General features: G+C 38.9%; 1 protein-coding gene across 3 annotated transcripts in view; it reads right to left on the bottom strand.

Moving 5' to 3' along the window:
* The window catches only part of KIF16B (kinesin family member 16B), a 313,597-nt gene that overhangs the window by 140,259 nt on the left and 155,483 nt on the right, over nucleotides 1-17,855 (bottom strand). For all 3 annotated transcript variants that reach the window (XM_007960606.3, XM_073008383.1, XM_007960575.3), the window contains exon 16: nucleotides 1,018-1,100. In XM_007960606.3, the coding sequence (XP_007958797.3) occupies nucleotides 1,018-1,100 (83 nt within the window). The remainder of the gene's footprint in view (nucleotides 1-1,017; nucleotides 1,101-17,855) is intronic.

Genomic DNA, 17,855 nt, shown 5'->3' with positions numbered 1-17,855 from the left:
CTGGCAAACATGTTTTTTCCCTCTGTTCCTCTGAAACTGTGTACCAAAAAGGACCCTCTAGGGAGACCCTGGGCTGCAGCAGATAAGAGGCTCCACTGGCTGGAAAAAGCCACCCAGGAGAAGGGTGAGGTCTGCAGCTTTCTTGTTATTTTCCATCTAGGGCACTGGCAACCTCGGACATCCCTTAAAAAGGAGACAGAAATCAGAGGCTGGGTAACCAGTGGTCAAGGGCAAATGCTTCTGGTATTCAAGTCAGTACTGCAACCAAGGCTCCCCACTTGCTGGCTATGGAACAAGTTAGGGAGAGTTGCTCTTGGTCTGTTTCTCACCCTGACCGGGGGGTGACAGCATGGGGGTATTAACGGCTGCTGCACAGATAAAGTGACAGAATATATGCACAAGTTTAGCACCATTTCTGGCTCATAGAAATGTTAGCTGTAGCCTTTATTATCTTCTTCAGCCTAAGGACCAGCCATGATGTCCCTGAACAGATTTCTTTGCTTCTTTCTCTGGTCCTCAGCTCCCTTCCCCGTCAGCACTTAAACTGCCCTTTAGACATCCCCTTCCAACCTAACCAAAGTCTTTCCCAGTTGTCCTAAACCCACCCCTGCTCTTGCTTCCCACCTCAATGAAAAATCTGTTTACTGTGGCTGATTTTGGATTAATGTGATTCCAATTTTGGGTTAATTCCTAACTGATGCTGATTAGAGAAAGTCACTTTCCACCTAAGGCAAAATGATGCCCAATTCCTTGGTGGGAAGGGTGGAAGGCTGAAGAGAAGGATCTAGGAGGGGCAGTTTCTCCTTGTCTGCTCTAGAATTTATTTGCTTGCTCTCTTACTTCATCAGCCAATCATCTGCTGGGAAACAATCTCCCTAGAATCAATCCAGATCACAGAACTACTTTTCCAGTGGTTCTGCACCCCAGAAAGTCAAAACGTTGGGACCAGAGAGACTACCACCCACTCATCCCCACATCTGATCAGCGGTTCCCTCCTACAGACGCCGTGTTCCTCACCTTCCTCTTCTCCCTGAGCTTGGCAGCTTCCTTTGGATGGTTAAAGCGAAACATATTGGTTCTTCCCAAGAGAATCACAGCACCTGAGAACATACAAAAGCAGTAATGAATTTACAGTAAACAGTGTGGTCAGTTGCCAATATAATAAAATGGAATTCTACGGTTGAAATGTAATTTCCAGTGTAATATAAAATAATAAGGGAAAGTTTTAGTCTCAAAAGTCTGCTTACTTAAGACAATTTCAAATCTGCAAATACCTTTATTTTTACAGCTGAGTGTCACAACACACATAATATCCTCATATCCATAATATCCAGCAGAAGTGATGAATTTAAGCATTACAACATAGTATGAGATTTAAAACTTAACAGACATACAATTAGACGTTTGATTGTCGGGAAGAAAAAATAAACCAGTTCTCCAAAGAGAGGTAATATCAAGCAAAGCATATGGTCACAACTTTAGGAATGTTTATTGATGCTGATAAAAGAAATCTCAAAAGAAAAGTGCTTTCAAAAGAAAACATGATGGCATTGGCATAGTATAGATAACTATCACTAAAATCTCCCTCAGAATTTGACGGGAAAGAACTTGTGTAAATTTAAGATTTATTTCCAAATAAAAACACTGCTTCTTGTCAAAACCCTATTAAAATTCCACATCAGACACACAAGAAAGGGCCCTTTTGATTGATGACAGTCTTCCTTATTGAGAAAACAACTGCAAAAGGGGCAAAAGAATTCAAGGGAAATACCCAAGGAAAACAAAAGCATGGGAAGAGGCAAATTTCAGCTTGATGAAGCAAACAGACCCATTCGAGGGTCGCAGCTGTCTAAAGCAGGCACAGGTGCCTGCAGGGCTGTGAGCTCCTTGTCACCAGAGGCATGTAAGAGAAACGATGTTGCAGAAGAGGTTCACTGTCTCTTCTGAAGTCCCATCCATGTATGAGGGGCTATGTGTACGGCCCCATCCATGTATGAGAGTCTACAATGCCTCAGGGCATCAGTGAAGATAAAACACATGTACTGACAGTCAACCATGAAGAATGACATGTGAGTGCTTAAGTGTCTAGCACACTTAGCTGAGTGTGTGATTAAGTGACGAGTGTAGCCCAGAGTAGCTGGGGACAGGCTTCTGCACCAAGGACCTAAGCTGGGTCTCACTGGATGACCAGACGACAAGAGGAAGTGTTCCATGTGGGCTAACTGCAGGGAGAGTCGAAGTCATAGACAGGAGAATGGCCTGCTATGTTCAGGACAGAGGAGAGAGTCATGTCCATCCAAAGTTCAGGATGTTTGAAACAGAATCGATACTGGATAGGTGAAATAGACTGTGAAGACTGGAGAACAAGGATGAGAGTTTAGACCAGAGGTCACAAACTGGTGGCCAGAGGAAAAACTTCAGCCTATAGATGTGTTTTTAGTCTTCCCTGTCATGTTTCAAAAACAAAATCTTTAGTTGGCAAGAGTTAAAAGTCTGGAGAGTTCACATAAAAGTCTGGGCACCTTTCTAGCATTCCTTCAAAATTCCTAAGATATGCTATCAGTAGATCTTTGTTTGTACTTGGCAAAAATCCCTGGGCTGCTGAGGGTTGCCTCCTTTGCACAGGTGACCTCTGGTTGACCACGGTCACTAGCCTCTTGCTTGGGTAATATCTTCACCTGGGCCCTGCAGGAAACATCATACTACCAGGTATCTATTCTGGAGCTCAGGCCAGCATATCCACCTGCCTATTCGATGTATCATTTTGGACAGCTCAAGGGAGTTTCAAATTCAATATGGTTAAAACCTAACAGGTTTAAATCACAACCATAGGGAGCAACTGATATGGGTTGGTTTTAGTGGTTGTCATTATTTAGCAGAAACGAAGTCACTATGAAAAGGAGGAAAAGACAGTTTTAGGAGCCCTAGTAGGGCAGCAGCAGATATTATTCACTCTACAATTTGCTTATCCCTGTGATGTAAAATTGCATTTGTATGTTTTCCAATTATGGCAAGGCACCATTACCATGATTAAAAACGGTGTTTCCCATGCCTTTTACGACTAGGACTCAGAGCAGTGTGCCGCATAGAAAGCTAAAAGCTAAGCAGCCACATCTAGGATATATGTATATTTAATGCTGTTAAAGTTACATTAGAGATTAATAAAGCAATCACATTCCAGGTGTTAATTACATCTCCAATTCTTCTTTTCTTTTTCTGTTAATCAAACGCCTAGCCATGCAAGTTGAAAATCGCTAAAATATGTTAATGGAAAAATAGAATCGAATTGCAGAGACATATTTCAAATTGTATTAAATCATTGAAAATAATCTTGCCACCCAGGTTATTTGCATGAAATGCACATAAAAAGCCCTTTAAGGAGTTATAAAAGAAAGCAAAACTATCCATGACAACTCACTGCTTCCATCTAGATAATGTTTGAGTCAACTGTTTGGCATGTAAAAAGGGGTCCATTAAGGCTGGTTTCCTTCCCTTTCTTCTTCTAAGCACCTGTACTCAACAAACCTGGCGAATTTAAAAATTTGCTTCATTTTTACATGATGCCACTATTTATTCATTTAGCAAATACTTAATGAACACTTACTGTATGCCAATCGCTATGATAAACATGGGGGATACAGAGTTGAGCAAGTCAGATGTATGCTTTGCCTTTACAGAGCTTTAAAAGAAGTCAGAGATAAATAATCAAATAATGAAATAATTCCAGAAATAAATGCAAAGCTGCAACTGAAGGAGAACTGTGTCCTGGGCTCAAAGAGCAACAATGATAAGGGTTTATTATAGGGGAAGCTAGAGAAGGATATCTTCAAGGGAGGTGGTGTCTAAAACAAGCTCTGAGAACAAGTTGGGGAGAGTGTCTTGTGTAAAAGCAATAATGATCATGATGATGCTTGGTGATAATAATGAGGAGGAAGAGGCCACCAAGAATGAGTGACTGGAAGACAACCATGTGGCTTGGCAAAGGAAACAAGGGTGAGCACTGCACCAACATAAGGCTTGAGAAGGAGGGAGAAAGTGAACCAACTCAAATGGTTCAGGATGTAAAGGATCTTGTGTTTTATCTAGTTGTAAGAGGAAGACACTGAAGGGCTCTGTACAGCAAGATAACATGATTAGATTTCAGTTTCACCAAAGATCATTCTTGCAATGGTGACTGAAGAAAGGCCAAAGAGGGCAAGAGTGAATGTGGCTAGGCAAGCCAGGTGGCTACTACAGTGGTCCAGGTAAGTGATGATGACTCAGGATTGGGGGAAAGGGGTACCAAAGCAGAGAAGTAAAACAAAACTGGAAGATATGTAGAATATAAAATCAACATGATCTGATGATGGGCTAGATACAAAGAGGAGAAGGGGGTGAGGAATATGGCTTCTGGGTTCTGGAATGCATCGCTAGTTGGATGGGGAGTCTTCTGCACAGACTGAGAACACTGGAAAAGGACCAAGATGGGATGGCGAAAAAATCATGAGTTTGGTTTTGGACATAATGAATTAGAGACACATTTGGCAAATGAAAATATGGGTTTGAAGCTCTAGAATAAAAGTCTGGGATGTCAATCTACCTTCTTACCCACTTACCTACATATATATATACACACACACAAACATATATACACACACACACACATATATATATATAGACCTATACATACACATATATATGCAGGTTGACTATTCTTTATCCAAAATGCTTGGGACAAAAAGGGTTTTGGAGTTCTGATTATTATTTTTTTTATTTCAGAATACTGGAATATATATAATGAGTTATCTTGGAAGTGGGACCCAAGTCTAAACATGAAATTTATGATTCATATATACTTATAGAGAGTCCTGAAAGTAACTTTATACAACATCTTAAATAATTCTGTGAATGAAACAAAGTTAGTGTACAGGGAACAATCAGAAAGCAAAGGTGCCACTATCTCAGCTACCCACGTGGACAATCTGCAGCTGCTTAGCATCACCATCGTTCCTGACTCTGAATTTATATGCCACTGAGAAGCAACCACCTGGTGATCCATGTCTTTTTGTTAGCATAACGAACAAGTAGGAAATTCACTCAGTGAATTGAAAACAGGGAGGATGCAAGCTTTTGCTTATCACAGCAATTTTACATTTACACATGCCTGTTGCATTAGCACATCTCAGTACAGTTATTCTGTCCTTGGCACCCTTATTTCCTGTAGGGGCTGCCTCATTGTCTGTAGTCAGTGTCTTTCTAGGGCAATAATGCCAAAACGGTGATGTTTCATCAGCATTACAGACTTGGTTCTGGTGTCATATTTTCATCAGCGATGACCTTGACATACTCGTCAATAAATTTCTCTGCTGCCTCATAGTAAGCAGATACTCTATCACCACAAATCTTTAAAATTTAAAGCTGTATCTGTTCCTAAATGTCGGCAACCAGCCTGCTGAATATTCACAGTTTTCTTCAATTTTCAGTTCATTGTGATAGAGTTTTGCTTGTTTTCATGATCAACTTCCCATTAAGTGGCAAGTATTCACTGTGACACTGACATGATCCACTCTTTTAGTACACAATTGAGATCTTCACTTTCAGCTTTGTGCTGTGTTTTTCTATTTTCCATTTATGTGTATTTATTACTTTGAGCATAGAACTTAGCCTTCTGTTTCTTCAGGTCATATATGACAGCCACTTCAACACTATACTCTTCTGTAAGACATTTCACACTTAACACAACCATCCTGTTTCTCTAACAGCTTTACTTTCTGTGCTACAGATCAACATAAATTGTTCCTGTTTCTTATCACTGTTGTCTACAGGGGTAGCTGCAGACCTTTCTGACATGTTCAAACATTATCTTTACAGCACAGAGCAGAGAATAAGAAAAAAAAAGCCACAGTGAGTAATGCATGCAGGTCTTGGCCCTGCACAGGGTATCATGGGGAACATGCTATTGTCATGTATGGCCTGAAACCTGCCATTTTATTGTCCTTTGTGGGCATACTCATATGGGGAATCTGGACATGTGCCGAAAAGATACACTGAAGCTGAAGGGGGCTGGGGGGTCTCTTTTCCTTTGTGAATACTGAACAAACTGTGTGTGTGGTACACCTAAGTTTTGACTGAGACCCCATCACATGAGGTCAGGTGTGGAATTTTCTACTTGTGGTGTCATGTTGGCCCTCAAAAACGTTTGGACACTTCAGATTTCTGATGAGGAATGTTCAAAGTGTGCGTGTGTATGTGTAAGAGACTCATTGCTAATAAATGAAAGTACAGGAGTAGGAAAGAAACCTGAGGACAAATAGAAGACAAGAGGACCTAAGACTGGGCACCTGAAGGAATGCTGACTACTAATGGCCAAGTAGAAGAAAATAAACTTAAAAAGAAACAGAGAAGAGACCATGAGAGAGGGAGAAAAAACCCTCCAAAGCCAAGGAAAAGAGGGGCTGACAATGCAGAATGCTTCTCAGAGGTCAACTAAGATGAAAAGACTAGAAAACACCATTTGGTGCGGTGGCATAGAGGTCACAAGTGGCCTTAGTGGGAGCTGATTTGGTAGTACACCGAGGCCAGAAAGAAGAGACTGAGGAATGCAGAAGAGGTACAGAAACGTAGATGTACTGAGCACAGGCAACTTTTTCAAGAAGTCTATGAATGAAGAGAAAGAGTTGGTAGCAGCCAGAGGGGATGATAGTGTATTAGTCCATTCTCACGCTGCCAATAAAGACATACCCAAGACTGGGTAATTTATAAAGTAAAGAGATTTAATTGATTCACAGTTCAGCATAGCTGAAGAGACCTCAGAAAACCTAACAATCATGGTGGAAGGGGAAGCAAACATGTCCTCTTTACATGGCAGCAAGAAGTGCTGTGCAAAAATGGGGAAAGCCCCTTATAATACCATCAGATCCTGTGAGAACTCACTCACTATCGTGAGAACAGCAGAATGGGGGTAACCAACCCCAGGATTCAATTATCTCCCACCAGGTCCCTCCCATGACATGTGGGAATTATGAGAACTACAATTCCAGATGAAATTTGGGTGGGGACACAGCCAAACCATATCAGATAGATCCTGCAGGATATTTTATTTTTTGTGAAAAGAAAACTCATATGTATACTTAAAATGCAATAAGCAAACTGAAGGGAATAAAGAGGAATAAATGAATGAAAGAACTAATGAATGAGAATGGCTGATAATGTAAAGTTTCTTGATGAAACCTGAAGAGTGTGTGCTGCCCAGAAATCTTGGTGTGGCTAAGGACAAGTCAGTGCTTAATCTCTCCAGAATTCAGTTTCCTCATCCAGTCATCAAACGGGACAATTTCTAAGATGCCTTCCAGATCTTAAATTCCTTTCAACTATCAACCATTTGGTCTGAGGTCAGTGTGATTAACAGCAGCAGATGGACTTTATGTGATGCACTTAATTTGTAAGTTTGCAAGCATTGCTAAACCTCCTTGAAATAATGACTTCTTTGAGATTAATTCAGAGCTTGCTAAGTACCCAAAGACAGACAAATTCCAGGCAGTCTTCAGAGGGGATGAAGGGGACATGACATTGTGAAACAGTAGACAAAGACATTGCTGGTTTCACATGAGACTCTCTATTTTAAGATTTCAAGTAAGCTGAAAGAAGTAAATCTGTAAATGTTTCTAGTGATTCCTAAGGAATACAGGGACAATAATCATTAATATCACCAATAATTACCCTCTTCAAGTTTTATGAAATTTTCTAATTCTGCTACTGCACAAATAAAACAATTCATTTTTTCTCCTAGTGTTTTCATATGAATATTTTTGAGGTAATGATGTACCAATTATTTCATTTTGGGTTACAAATACTACAAACATATGAGACAACTGTGTTCCCAAAAGTGTGTGGCTCACACTTTAGAGGCTGTGGTGCCAATAAAAATGAGGGGCCCTTTTTAATTCTGTTTCAGGACTCCTAGTTCTACATTTTATTTTAGAAACACCCCCTGCCCCCCACCAACCAAAATATACCCCCGTCCTCCACCAACCAACACACAAACACACACACACAGAGGATGCAACACACTGTGAAAGCAAGCTCAGGGAAAGAAAGGTTATCATTTTATATGTGACAGGGGGAGAAAACAAACTCTGTCAGGAACATATAATTTTCTGAGATGGTATTCAGTGAGAGGCTGAAGTGAGGTAGGGCAGGTAAAGTTCTTATTTCATTGCCTGATTCAAGCAAAAAGAAACTTGCTTGTGTATGACATTTTCCTTCTGATTTAAAATATCTTAAAAATATTTATCTATATTAAAATAAGTTATGGTGATGGTACCATTTGGGGAAACTGATAAGAGAACATCTAATTTCCACTAATACATACCAATACTTAAGAACAGATTAAGTAATATGTTCTAGGGCCTTGGTGACACAGATTTTATTATTTCAAACATGAGAATTATAGTAATTTTTCTCTATATCAAAAATGGTTTTGGGAAGTTAGATAGGAAAAGATGAAGATCTAACATGGTGTCTGTGGTGGGTAAGAAAATTTCATATAAATACTAAACAAATTCAAGCAGGACATATGGCTTGGTGTTAATGGCTGGCTTGCCAATGAATGACAGGCATTCTGCAACAAAGGCAGCAGGAATCAGTATTAAAGCACGCCATCAGATCATCAGTTAGTAGTTATGAAGAATAAAAATGACATGATACCTTACCAAAAAGCTACATTGACCTTGTCCCTTCCTTTTCAATGTTTACAATTCAAATATGGATTTACAATTTCCTGCTTTAGATAAATCACTTCAACCTCTGTTTACTCTTAGTAAAATGAAAATTGGAAACTTAGATTCTGGGACTCTGGAGAAGAAAGAAAACTGATTTTCAATCTTTGCTACTGAAGTTTCCAGCCAAATTATCCATCAAGAATGATTTGCCCAACTGTGTGCACAAGCTGAGTTTGAAGCTTTGTAAAATTTCGAGACGCTCCAGTCCCATTCCCAAAGAAATTTGTAGATGTGTGTGGGGGAGCAGGGAGAGGGGGTGGTAAGTGGGAGCTGATATTTTTCTTAACACTTCATGGGAGAAACAAAACGATCACAGACAGTTCCCAACTTAAGATGGTTCTACTTACAATTCTACTTTATGATGGTGCAAAAGTGATACACATTCAGTACAGTATTCGACAAATTACGTGAAATATTCAACACTTGATTATAAACTAGGCTTTGCATTAGATGATTTTGCCCAGTGTTCTGAGCACATTTAAGGTAGGCTAGACTAAGCTGTGATGCTCAATAGGTTAGGTGTATTAAATGCATCTTTAACTTAGGATATTTTCAATTTACAATGGATGTATCAGGACACAGCCTCATTGTAATTCAAGGAACATCTGTATAAGAAATAGGTCTGTCCTTCTGAAGGAAAATGTAGAAAGCATAGGAAATGATTAGAGGGCAATTCAAGACAGTGTATAGTCACATGATAAATTCCAGAGTACTGAAGGGAAAGCATTACACAATTGGCCAAGCTATTAGTAACTTTCTTTCCATTCATGCCCAGTAGTCCACATTCTTTGTTACCAACTTCTTATTCACTATTAGCAATCATCTCAAGTATTTATTTCTAGGCTCCTACACACTCCAAAGTGTCAATATCCTATTGTTCCTTCCAAAATAGTTCTTGCACAACGCCTCCCTTCTCTCAACTCCCAAAGTCTTTTACCTTCAACCCCTTTTCCTTACAGCTCGTCTATCAGCCTCCCTTCAAGCTAAACAAAAACTGCATCATCTTCACCTCTCAGCCCCCGTTACCATCTACTGAGGGGCCAGCACGGACTCCCATTCATGCAACTGATCTAGGACCTAAGAGCCCTACAGACCTGCCCATGACCCAATAGCCTTGGTCTCACTGCTCCTACTCCTCCCTCCATCCCCGTTCCAGTCTTGGACATTTCTTCACTACACACTTTGGCTGAAGAGCATCTAAGTCACTTTTTTCATTATATGCCATTAAGACAAATATCTTCACTTCAGAATTCAACTTTGGGTACATCCCCCTTTTCAGCAGTCTAAACCAACCCCTGGGAAGAGTTTTGGTTCTGCATAAGCTGAAACAAGCATGCTCCACCCTGTTTCTCCCAATAAATGTATTTCTCCCAATAAATAAATCTCTTCAGCTATAGCCTGAAGAGAATGCATGCAATAGTTATTTCAGGGCCTTGGAAAGTAAAGAGTAGCTGATGCACTTCTCTAATAATCAGTGGTGTTAAGCTTTTCTTCATATGTTTCTTGACGACATGTATGTCTTCTTTTGAGAAGTGTCTATTCATGTCCTTTGCTCACTTTTTAATGTGTTTTTTTTTCTTGTAAATTTGCTTAAGTTCCTTGCAGATTCTGGACATTGGACCTTTGTCAGATGAATAGATTACAAAAATTTTCTCCCATTCTGTAGGTTGTTTGTTCTGATTATATTTTCTTTTGCTGTGCAGAAGCTCTTTAGTTTAATTAGATCCCACTTGTCAATTTTTGCTTTTGTTGCAATTGCTTTTGGCAATTTCTTCATAAAATCTTTGCCCATGCCTATGTCCTGAATGGTATTGTCTACATTTTCTTCTAAGGGTTTTATAGTTTGGGTTTTACATTTAAGTCTTTAATCGATCTTGAGTTAATTTTTGTATAAGGTGTAAGGAAGGGGTCCAGTTTCAATTTTCTGCACATGGCTACCCAGTTCTCCCAGCCATTATTCCCAGCAAACTAACACAGGAACAGAAAACCAAACACCACAGTTCTCACTTATAAGTGGGAGCTGAACAATGAGAACACATGGACACAGCGAGGGGAACACCACACACTGGGGCCTGTTGGGGGAGGGTGGGGTGGGGAGACCATCAGGAAAAATAGCTAATGCATGCCATTAATACCTAGGCGATGGGTTGATACGTGCAGTAAACCACCACGGCACATGTTTACATATGTAACAAACCTGCACATCTTGCATAGGTACCCTGGAACTTAAAAAAAAAAAAAAAAAACAGTAGCAGGTGGATTGAGGAAAACCGAGACTGGAAGCACCACTGAACTAACTGTGAATTTACCATTTTTTGCCTGCAGTGCTTCCCAGCTTGGTGTAGGAAGAAAGCCAAAAGTGTACATCAGTGCAAACGAGAGAACTCCAGGAGAAGCCCCCTAGTTCAGGTTGGAGGAGGAGCAGAGAGTCCCTTAGCAGCAACAGTGGACTCATGAGGAAGGGGAATCTTTCTTTCCCATCAGAGGAGTTGTAGTCCCCCAAGAGGGTGGGCAGATCCCTGTTGCTTTTTTCTTTCCCTGTACTCTCACTTCTTGGTTGTGGACATGCAGACAGACGCAGGAAGTATATGAAAGAGTAGAATAAATAAAGCTCAAGATTTCCACAGAAGGGAAGACCCAAGGGAAGCAGTAAGTGCAAGAGAGATGGTGAAGAGGGAAATGTGGAAGAAAGCAACTTCAGAGTTGTTTATTAACTCCTGGGCTCACCCCCACGTGTGTACACGTGGATCTGATCCTCAATAGCAGGCTAAGACTTTGAGAACTGAACTAAGCGACAGACCACTGCACAGGCCCGAGCCTGGCCAATGGGTAGCACACCCACTGCTATTGGAGGAGCACTGCGAAGGATCTGAATACTGAAGCAGCAGTGGAATTGCAGACACGATCTACACAGGCTGACTGTAACTTACAGACTGCATCCAACTAGGTAAACTGTCTGCTGAAACAAAGAGTATAAAAATTTCCCATAAGATTTAAACAAGACCCAGGATGTCATAATATCCAAAACATCTATGACACAATCTAATATTACTCTTCAGTACAGAAAGAACCAAGAAAATCCCAATGTGAATTGCAAAAAACAACCAACAAATGTTTATACTGAGATAACAAAAAGCTCCAATAAATGTTTCAATACTCTTGAAATAAGTGGAAAAAAAAATTTCAACAAAGAAAAGATATAAAGAAGAATCCAACATTACAACTGAAAAACACAACATTCAAAATAAAAAACTCATTGGCGGGCTCAAAGGCAGAATGGAGATGACAGAAAAAGTCAGTGAACTTGAACACAGGTCAACTGAAAAGATCCAATCTGAAAAGCAAAGAAAAAAGAATTTATCAAAAAATAAAAATAGGTAAACAGAGCCTCGAGGAAGTGTGAGACAATACTAAAATATCTAACTTTCATGTAATTATAGTCCCAGAAGGAGACAGCAAAGACTACAGTGCAGGAAAAAAAACCCAAAAATTAGCAAACAATGGCAGAAAACTTCCCAAATCCAGAGGAAGACAAAAGCCTATGAATTTGAGAAGCTTGGCAAAACCCAAACAGGTTAACTCCAAGAAATCCATGCCAAGGCATATTGTAAAGCCAATGTATTGAATGTAAAGCTGAAAATGAAGTTTTAAAAGGAGAAGAGAGATCAAGTAAAATAGATGTGATGAGTGAAAAAAAGAGAAAAAAGGGTTAAACAGATTGACAAACATATGTCTCATGTGCAGAAGTCTGGTGCACCAAGAAACTAACTCCAGTGTAACTAGCTTTGGCCACTTGCTCTCATATTCAAACACATGAGAAGTCAAATTCCAAGCCATCAAACTGACTGAGCAGACCCCCTCTTAGCCATGGGGACCCCAGAGAAACCTTGGAAATCAAGTTCCTGGACATGACAGGATGGGAGGTAGGACATGCTTTCTTATACTCCCTCCTTTGCTAACTGTCACGGTTTTCATTCCTCAGTGTTCAGTAGAAACCAGCCCATTGGAAAGACTTGCTTCACCTCTGATTTCAACCAACTGTGACTGCCCCTACCTTCTGCAGTTTCCACACAAAGGACCAGCATTGCCTCCTGATAAGGAACCATCGACCATGGAGTGGTTCTGGCCAATCTACAGGGTGCACAGTGAATGTTTCCATGTCCTCTGCTTCACCTTTTGACATCAGAGGGCCAAAAACTCTACCCTTGCATCATGCTAACCCTGCCAGTTTTTGTTAATGCAACCCATGAATAGGCATAAGCTCAACTGTGCACGCTAATGTTTCTCCTCTCATACATATTCATGACTCCTCCTATAGCTTATTAAATATGCACATTCAGCTAGTCAGTTCAGCATAAATTCCTGCTCCCTTTTCCCCTCCCTTAATGTGTCTGCTTCTGGCTTCTGGCTGGAGGCTACACTTCCCAGCCTGTCAGAATGGCCACCCTGCAGGCCTTATAAAAAATAAAGCTCTCCTTTCCAAATTTACAAACCTTGTCATTCTTCAGTTGACACATGCATCAGAATCACAGACATAAAAAACCCGATTGCAGGGCCTCATCCCCAGATTTTCTGATTCAGTAGGTCTAGGACGGGTCCTGGGAATTTGCATTTCTAACAAGCTCTCAGGTAATGCTGATGTTGATGACATACTTGGAGGACCACTAGCTTTAGGTATAGTCCTTTAAGAAGAGTTAGGTCTTTGACATTAAAAAATAGCTGTTGAATCAGCCCACATACAAGTGACAGATGTCACATTTGCATGTCTCTAATCTGAGGAAGACATATGATGAATGCTTAGGGTCAAGTGCAGGTGAGTCAGTGGAGGAACAGACATTGATATCTGCTGACAGATAAAAGGTCTCCTCTGTTAACTGGATACCTTGGCTAAACCACTAGGAGATCTGTTTCTCTTTCTAGTTCCACCAAAATTCTTCTTTAATTTGTCAGTGAACAACTCACAGCAGCCCTCCAGCAGATGAAAATTTTATCAAAGTCTCCTCAGCACCACTCTGCAGACAATCATCTGTTCCCTCTGAGTACTTGAATAGATGAAAATATATTTTGGCACACAAGCATAACACATTCAAATGTGCCCAAGTATAAATTTCCCAGATGCCAATTCTGTAGCACTTCTAAAAGAAGAGATGAACAGTCAATGGATCTGACAAACAAGTAAGACCAAAGGAGTCCACTTATGTGAATGGAAAAATTAATTGCATTTAACAACTATCAGCTTTAAAATAACATATTACAGTCAAAAGAAAAAAATAGTAATTAAAATAAGAGAGAAGAGTTCCTAGCAATTATAGGACAAAAGCTGAAATACTGTTTCAATTGCAATGCATCTGACTGCTGTATCATTTTATATTAAGAATATAAAACAGAAAAAAGAAAAAAAATCTAGGGTCTAAGCCACTACCAAGAAGAGCTCAAGTTCTGTGGACTAGTATCATGATCAAATTCACATTTTCTTCTTGGTAAAATTCACACTTTCTTGAAGAACTGGCTCCTCTTTCTTTGGAATCCTATGTAATCACAGTATGGAATGAGGAGAACTAAGCTTTGGAGAATACACTAATTGAAGAGCATGTTAGATATAATGTTACATATCCCATCACTATTTCTGGAAGAACTGAAAAAAGAGGAGAAAAACTTCAGGCAATACACATTATATATGTCATCACAATTAATGTTCACAATAATAGCAAAGGTTTTCATTTGAGTGAAGACACTAACAGATGAAAACATTTCCTATAATTTAAGGTGGGGAAACAGTTTATGCAATCTGACATAAGTGAGGCAGTTAACTGATACAGAAAAATAATTTGCCCTCAATGGTGACAATCTGCTAAATTTAGATAAATCTCCTATTAGTTGGCATTCACATGTATGGTAAGTAATTTAGATAAGGAAGTGATCATTATTACCAGTGTTTTTTTAATGGGACAGCCTAAATAACACATTTCCAAATGAACAGAAATTTACTAAAATAAAGAGACATCTGAATACCAAATATCAGCAAAAAACTGGAAAGGAGTAGTGGAAAGGTAGGAAGCTGCTGGTAGTGTACGGTGAACCAGTAATCCAGTCAACTGTGGAGTTAATATGGCTAGGAATCATTGTGACTTCAGTTACCATGCAGCCGCAGTCTCTCTTCTTGACATCATTTACTTCTATAAAAGGAAAACGCTGCTTGGGTCTGCCTCAAAAGGTTTTTATTTTATTTTATTTTTTATTTTTTGATCTGATCAATGGGCCAAACACCAGTGAGGTCCATTCTGAGGACCAAGAAACAATGGGTCAGAAAGGGTCCTAGGCCAACAACCACTCCAATTAACCAGAAACTGGGACAAGGACAGCAAACGTGGGAAACCAGGATTACCTGGACTTAATGATCTGAGGGCTGCAGGTGTTACCTAACCTGGCTTAGAGAGCTAACGAGATGAAATAGCGCACACATTAAGTTATAATTACTTAAGTTTCAGAGAAATAATGCATGAATTTGGGCACGAATGATAATGAATGGTCTGCTGTAATTATTTTTGGACAGGGGTCATGGGTGAGGGCTAGGGGATGAAGGGCTGATCCAACATGGTAAGTATATAGCTACCTAAGACCTATTTCCAAGAGACTTGGCTGCTATCTGTTAATTCAAATCTGACTCTGTAGAAATTAACTAAGTGAAGGCAGGACTATGCAGAAATGTGCTAAAAATTTTACTTAAAAACTGTTTTATTTTATATTTAATGCTGTTCCCCATTTATTATGTTTTAACGAAGTTCATATGCTTTTTTTCCCTTTAGCTTTTTGTTTTCTTACAGATATAGTTGAAAATCCTTTTGTAGCTCCACCTGATATAACCCTCTCCTTCTTCTCCAGTGGGTAAGCACTATTCTGATATTAGAATGTATGCATCTCATCCATGTCCTTTATTTTTACTACATATTTTCATAACCAGAAACGCTATATCACATCATTTTGTGTTTTAAAAACATGTTCCAGTCCTCATTTTAATAATCCACAAACATCATGAAAGGTTAAGTAAAGAATTCTAATCCTTAATTTCTGAAGGACTATAGACTTTTTTTCTTTAATGAGATCTTTCAGTCTTAAAGTATGTGTAATTAAAAGAAAAGTTACCACCTTGCTTCTTTTGTACAATGCCTTGAAACAAAGTCATTTCGTATTTTATTGCCCTAAGACGTGCTAATGACATTTACATTCAATGCACAGCGTTTTAACACCTTCAAACATAGTATTTTTATGTTAATTTCATTAACAGTGATACTGAGAAAGCTGTTCAGTAGCACAGCAGAATGCCAGAGGAACTCAAGCCCATCAGATCCGAAGATCATGGCACCCTGCTAATAAAACAATTAAGAGCATCCCGCAGGGAAAGACAATTCTGACAATTAACCTTCAACGCCAATTAGTACCAGTACTTTCTGAGGAAAAGTTATACTTTCAAATGAAGATAAAAAATTTAGTTCCTAACCTGAATCATTAACCAGAATAGGCATATTATTTAAATGAACTCTCAGTTTAGGAAAAAGTTTAAGATCAAAAACCACTTAATAAAAATACTACGTGGGAGATACATTATTTATTTACCATGCCTCAATTCACAAGACAATTAGAGAGGTAATCATAGCTATATAAACAATTTCTTCTAACTAAATAAATAAGCAAATAAGCTTTACTGAAGGCAGTGGGGAAGGTAGAAGGATAACCCCAAAATTAAATTTTAAGTTCTAGGCAGTGTCCGTGTGTGTGCTCTAAAAGTTCCTTTTTCTTTTTGGTGTCTGGAATTCAGTACTGATTTTATCACAGAAATAGCATTACATGCTAGCTTCTCAGCAAATCCACAAGAGACTATTTTATCCATAACACAGCAGGAACATTGCTGATAAATATAATCTACTCAGCATCAAGTGGCCAGGGTTGTAGGTGGTGGGAGCTCCAGGAGCTCCAGAGAAGAGTGGCTGTGGCAGAGAACTATTCCAAAATAGTTCAAAAGTGGGGGGCAACAAAGCCAGGTGGATCCAGCAGCCAGTATGGATGTTTGGGGGCTATTTGTGATTTAAGAACTGCTTATACTAAAGAATTCCCCCAAAGTAATCTCAGTTCTATATAACTATAATATGTTTGGAATTTGTATACATAAATCAACACAGTTCAACAAATGTATACATTAAACACTTTCAGTGTTTTACTAATAGATGACAATTCAAACACAAGAGGGATATTGCATTAGCAGAAGTCCCAAGATGGAAATATATTTTTCCAAATGAAAACAAATCAAATGAAATTAGAATCTAACTCCTCAAATTATATTTTAGCACAACAAAACTATCCTACAATTTCTTTGAAAAGTTAATAAGCACACATAGTAAAAAGACACTCCAATGAAAATAGAGATTAAAACATATTATAAAACAATAAACATCAAAACTATATGATACCAGTTCAAAAATGAAAACACAGAGTACTGGAACAGGAAGGCCAAGAAATAGACATAATGCTGTATGTGTTTTCATTTTAGGTAAAGCAAGTTTCTTCAAAAGGGAGATGACTATAAGCAGGGAAAGGTTATAATAAATGGCATACCAATATGGGGAAGAAAAAAGTTGGAGCTACGCTTTATAAACCAATGAACCCCAGGTGTATTAAACAAATGTTTCAAAACAAATCCTGAAAAATAAAATAATTAAATCACAGGGAAAATAAAAACAAACGTTGAGTAGTTCTGCGGCAGAGTTTAAAATTACCAAAGAAAACACAAACAACAGATTAAAGCACATGAAAAGTTGATTTTAAAAATAAAAAAATTACATTTAAGTAGAAAATACTACAAGAGTGACAAAATAACTAAAATCAAATATGAGAAAGCAGTTACAAGGAGTTATAATGTTTTATGGAGTGTACACTCAATCAGGGGAAAACACACATGCTTTACTTCCCACGATTCTGAGAGGCAATAGTGACCTTGTTCTACTCATGTATTAATAATTTTGAAAACCAGTACAAGCCTCTTGTAAAAATCCTGTAACAATAAACAAAGTGATTATAACAAGGTTACTTCCTTCTGACCTA

This window comes from Chlorocebus sabaeus, chromosome 2 (genome assembly GCF_047675955.1).
Source record: "Chlorocebus sabaeus isolate Y175 chromosome 2, mChlSab1.0.hap1, whole genome shotgun sequence".
NCBI classification, from domain to species: domain Eukaryota; kingdom Metazoa; phylum Chordata; class Mammalia; order Primates; family Cercopithecidae; genus Chlorocebus; species Chlorocebus sabaeus.
This window is presented reverse-complemented; position numbering and strand designations above follow the sequence as displayed.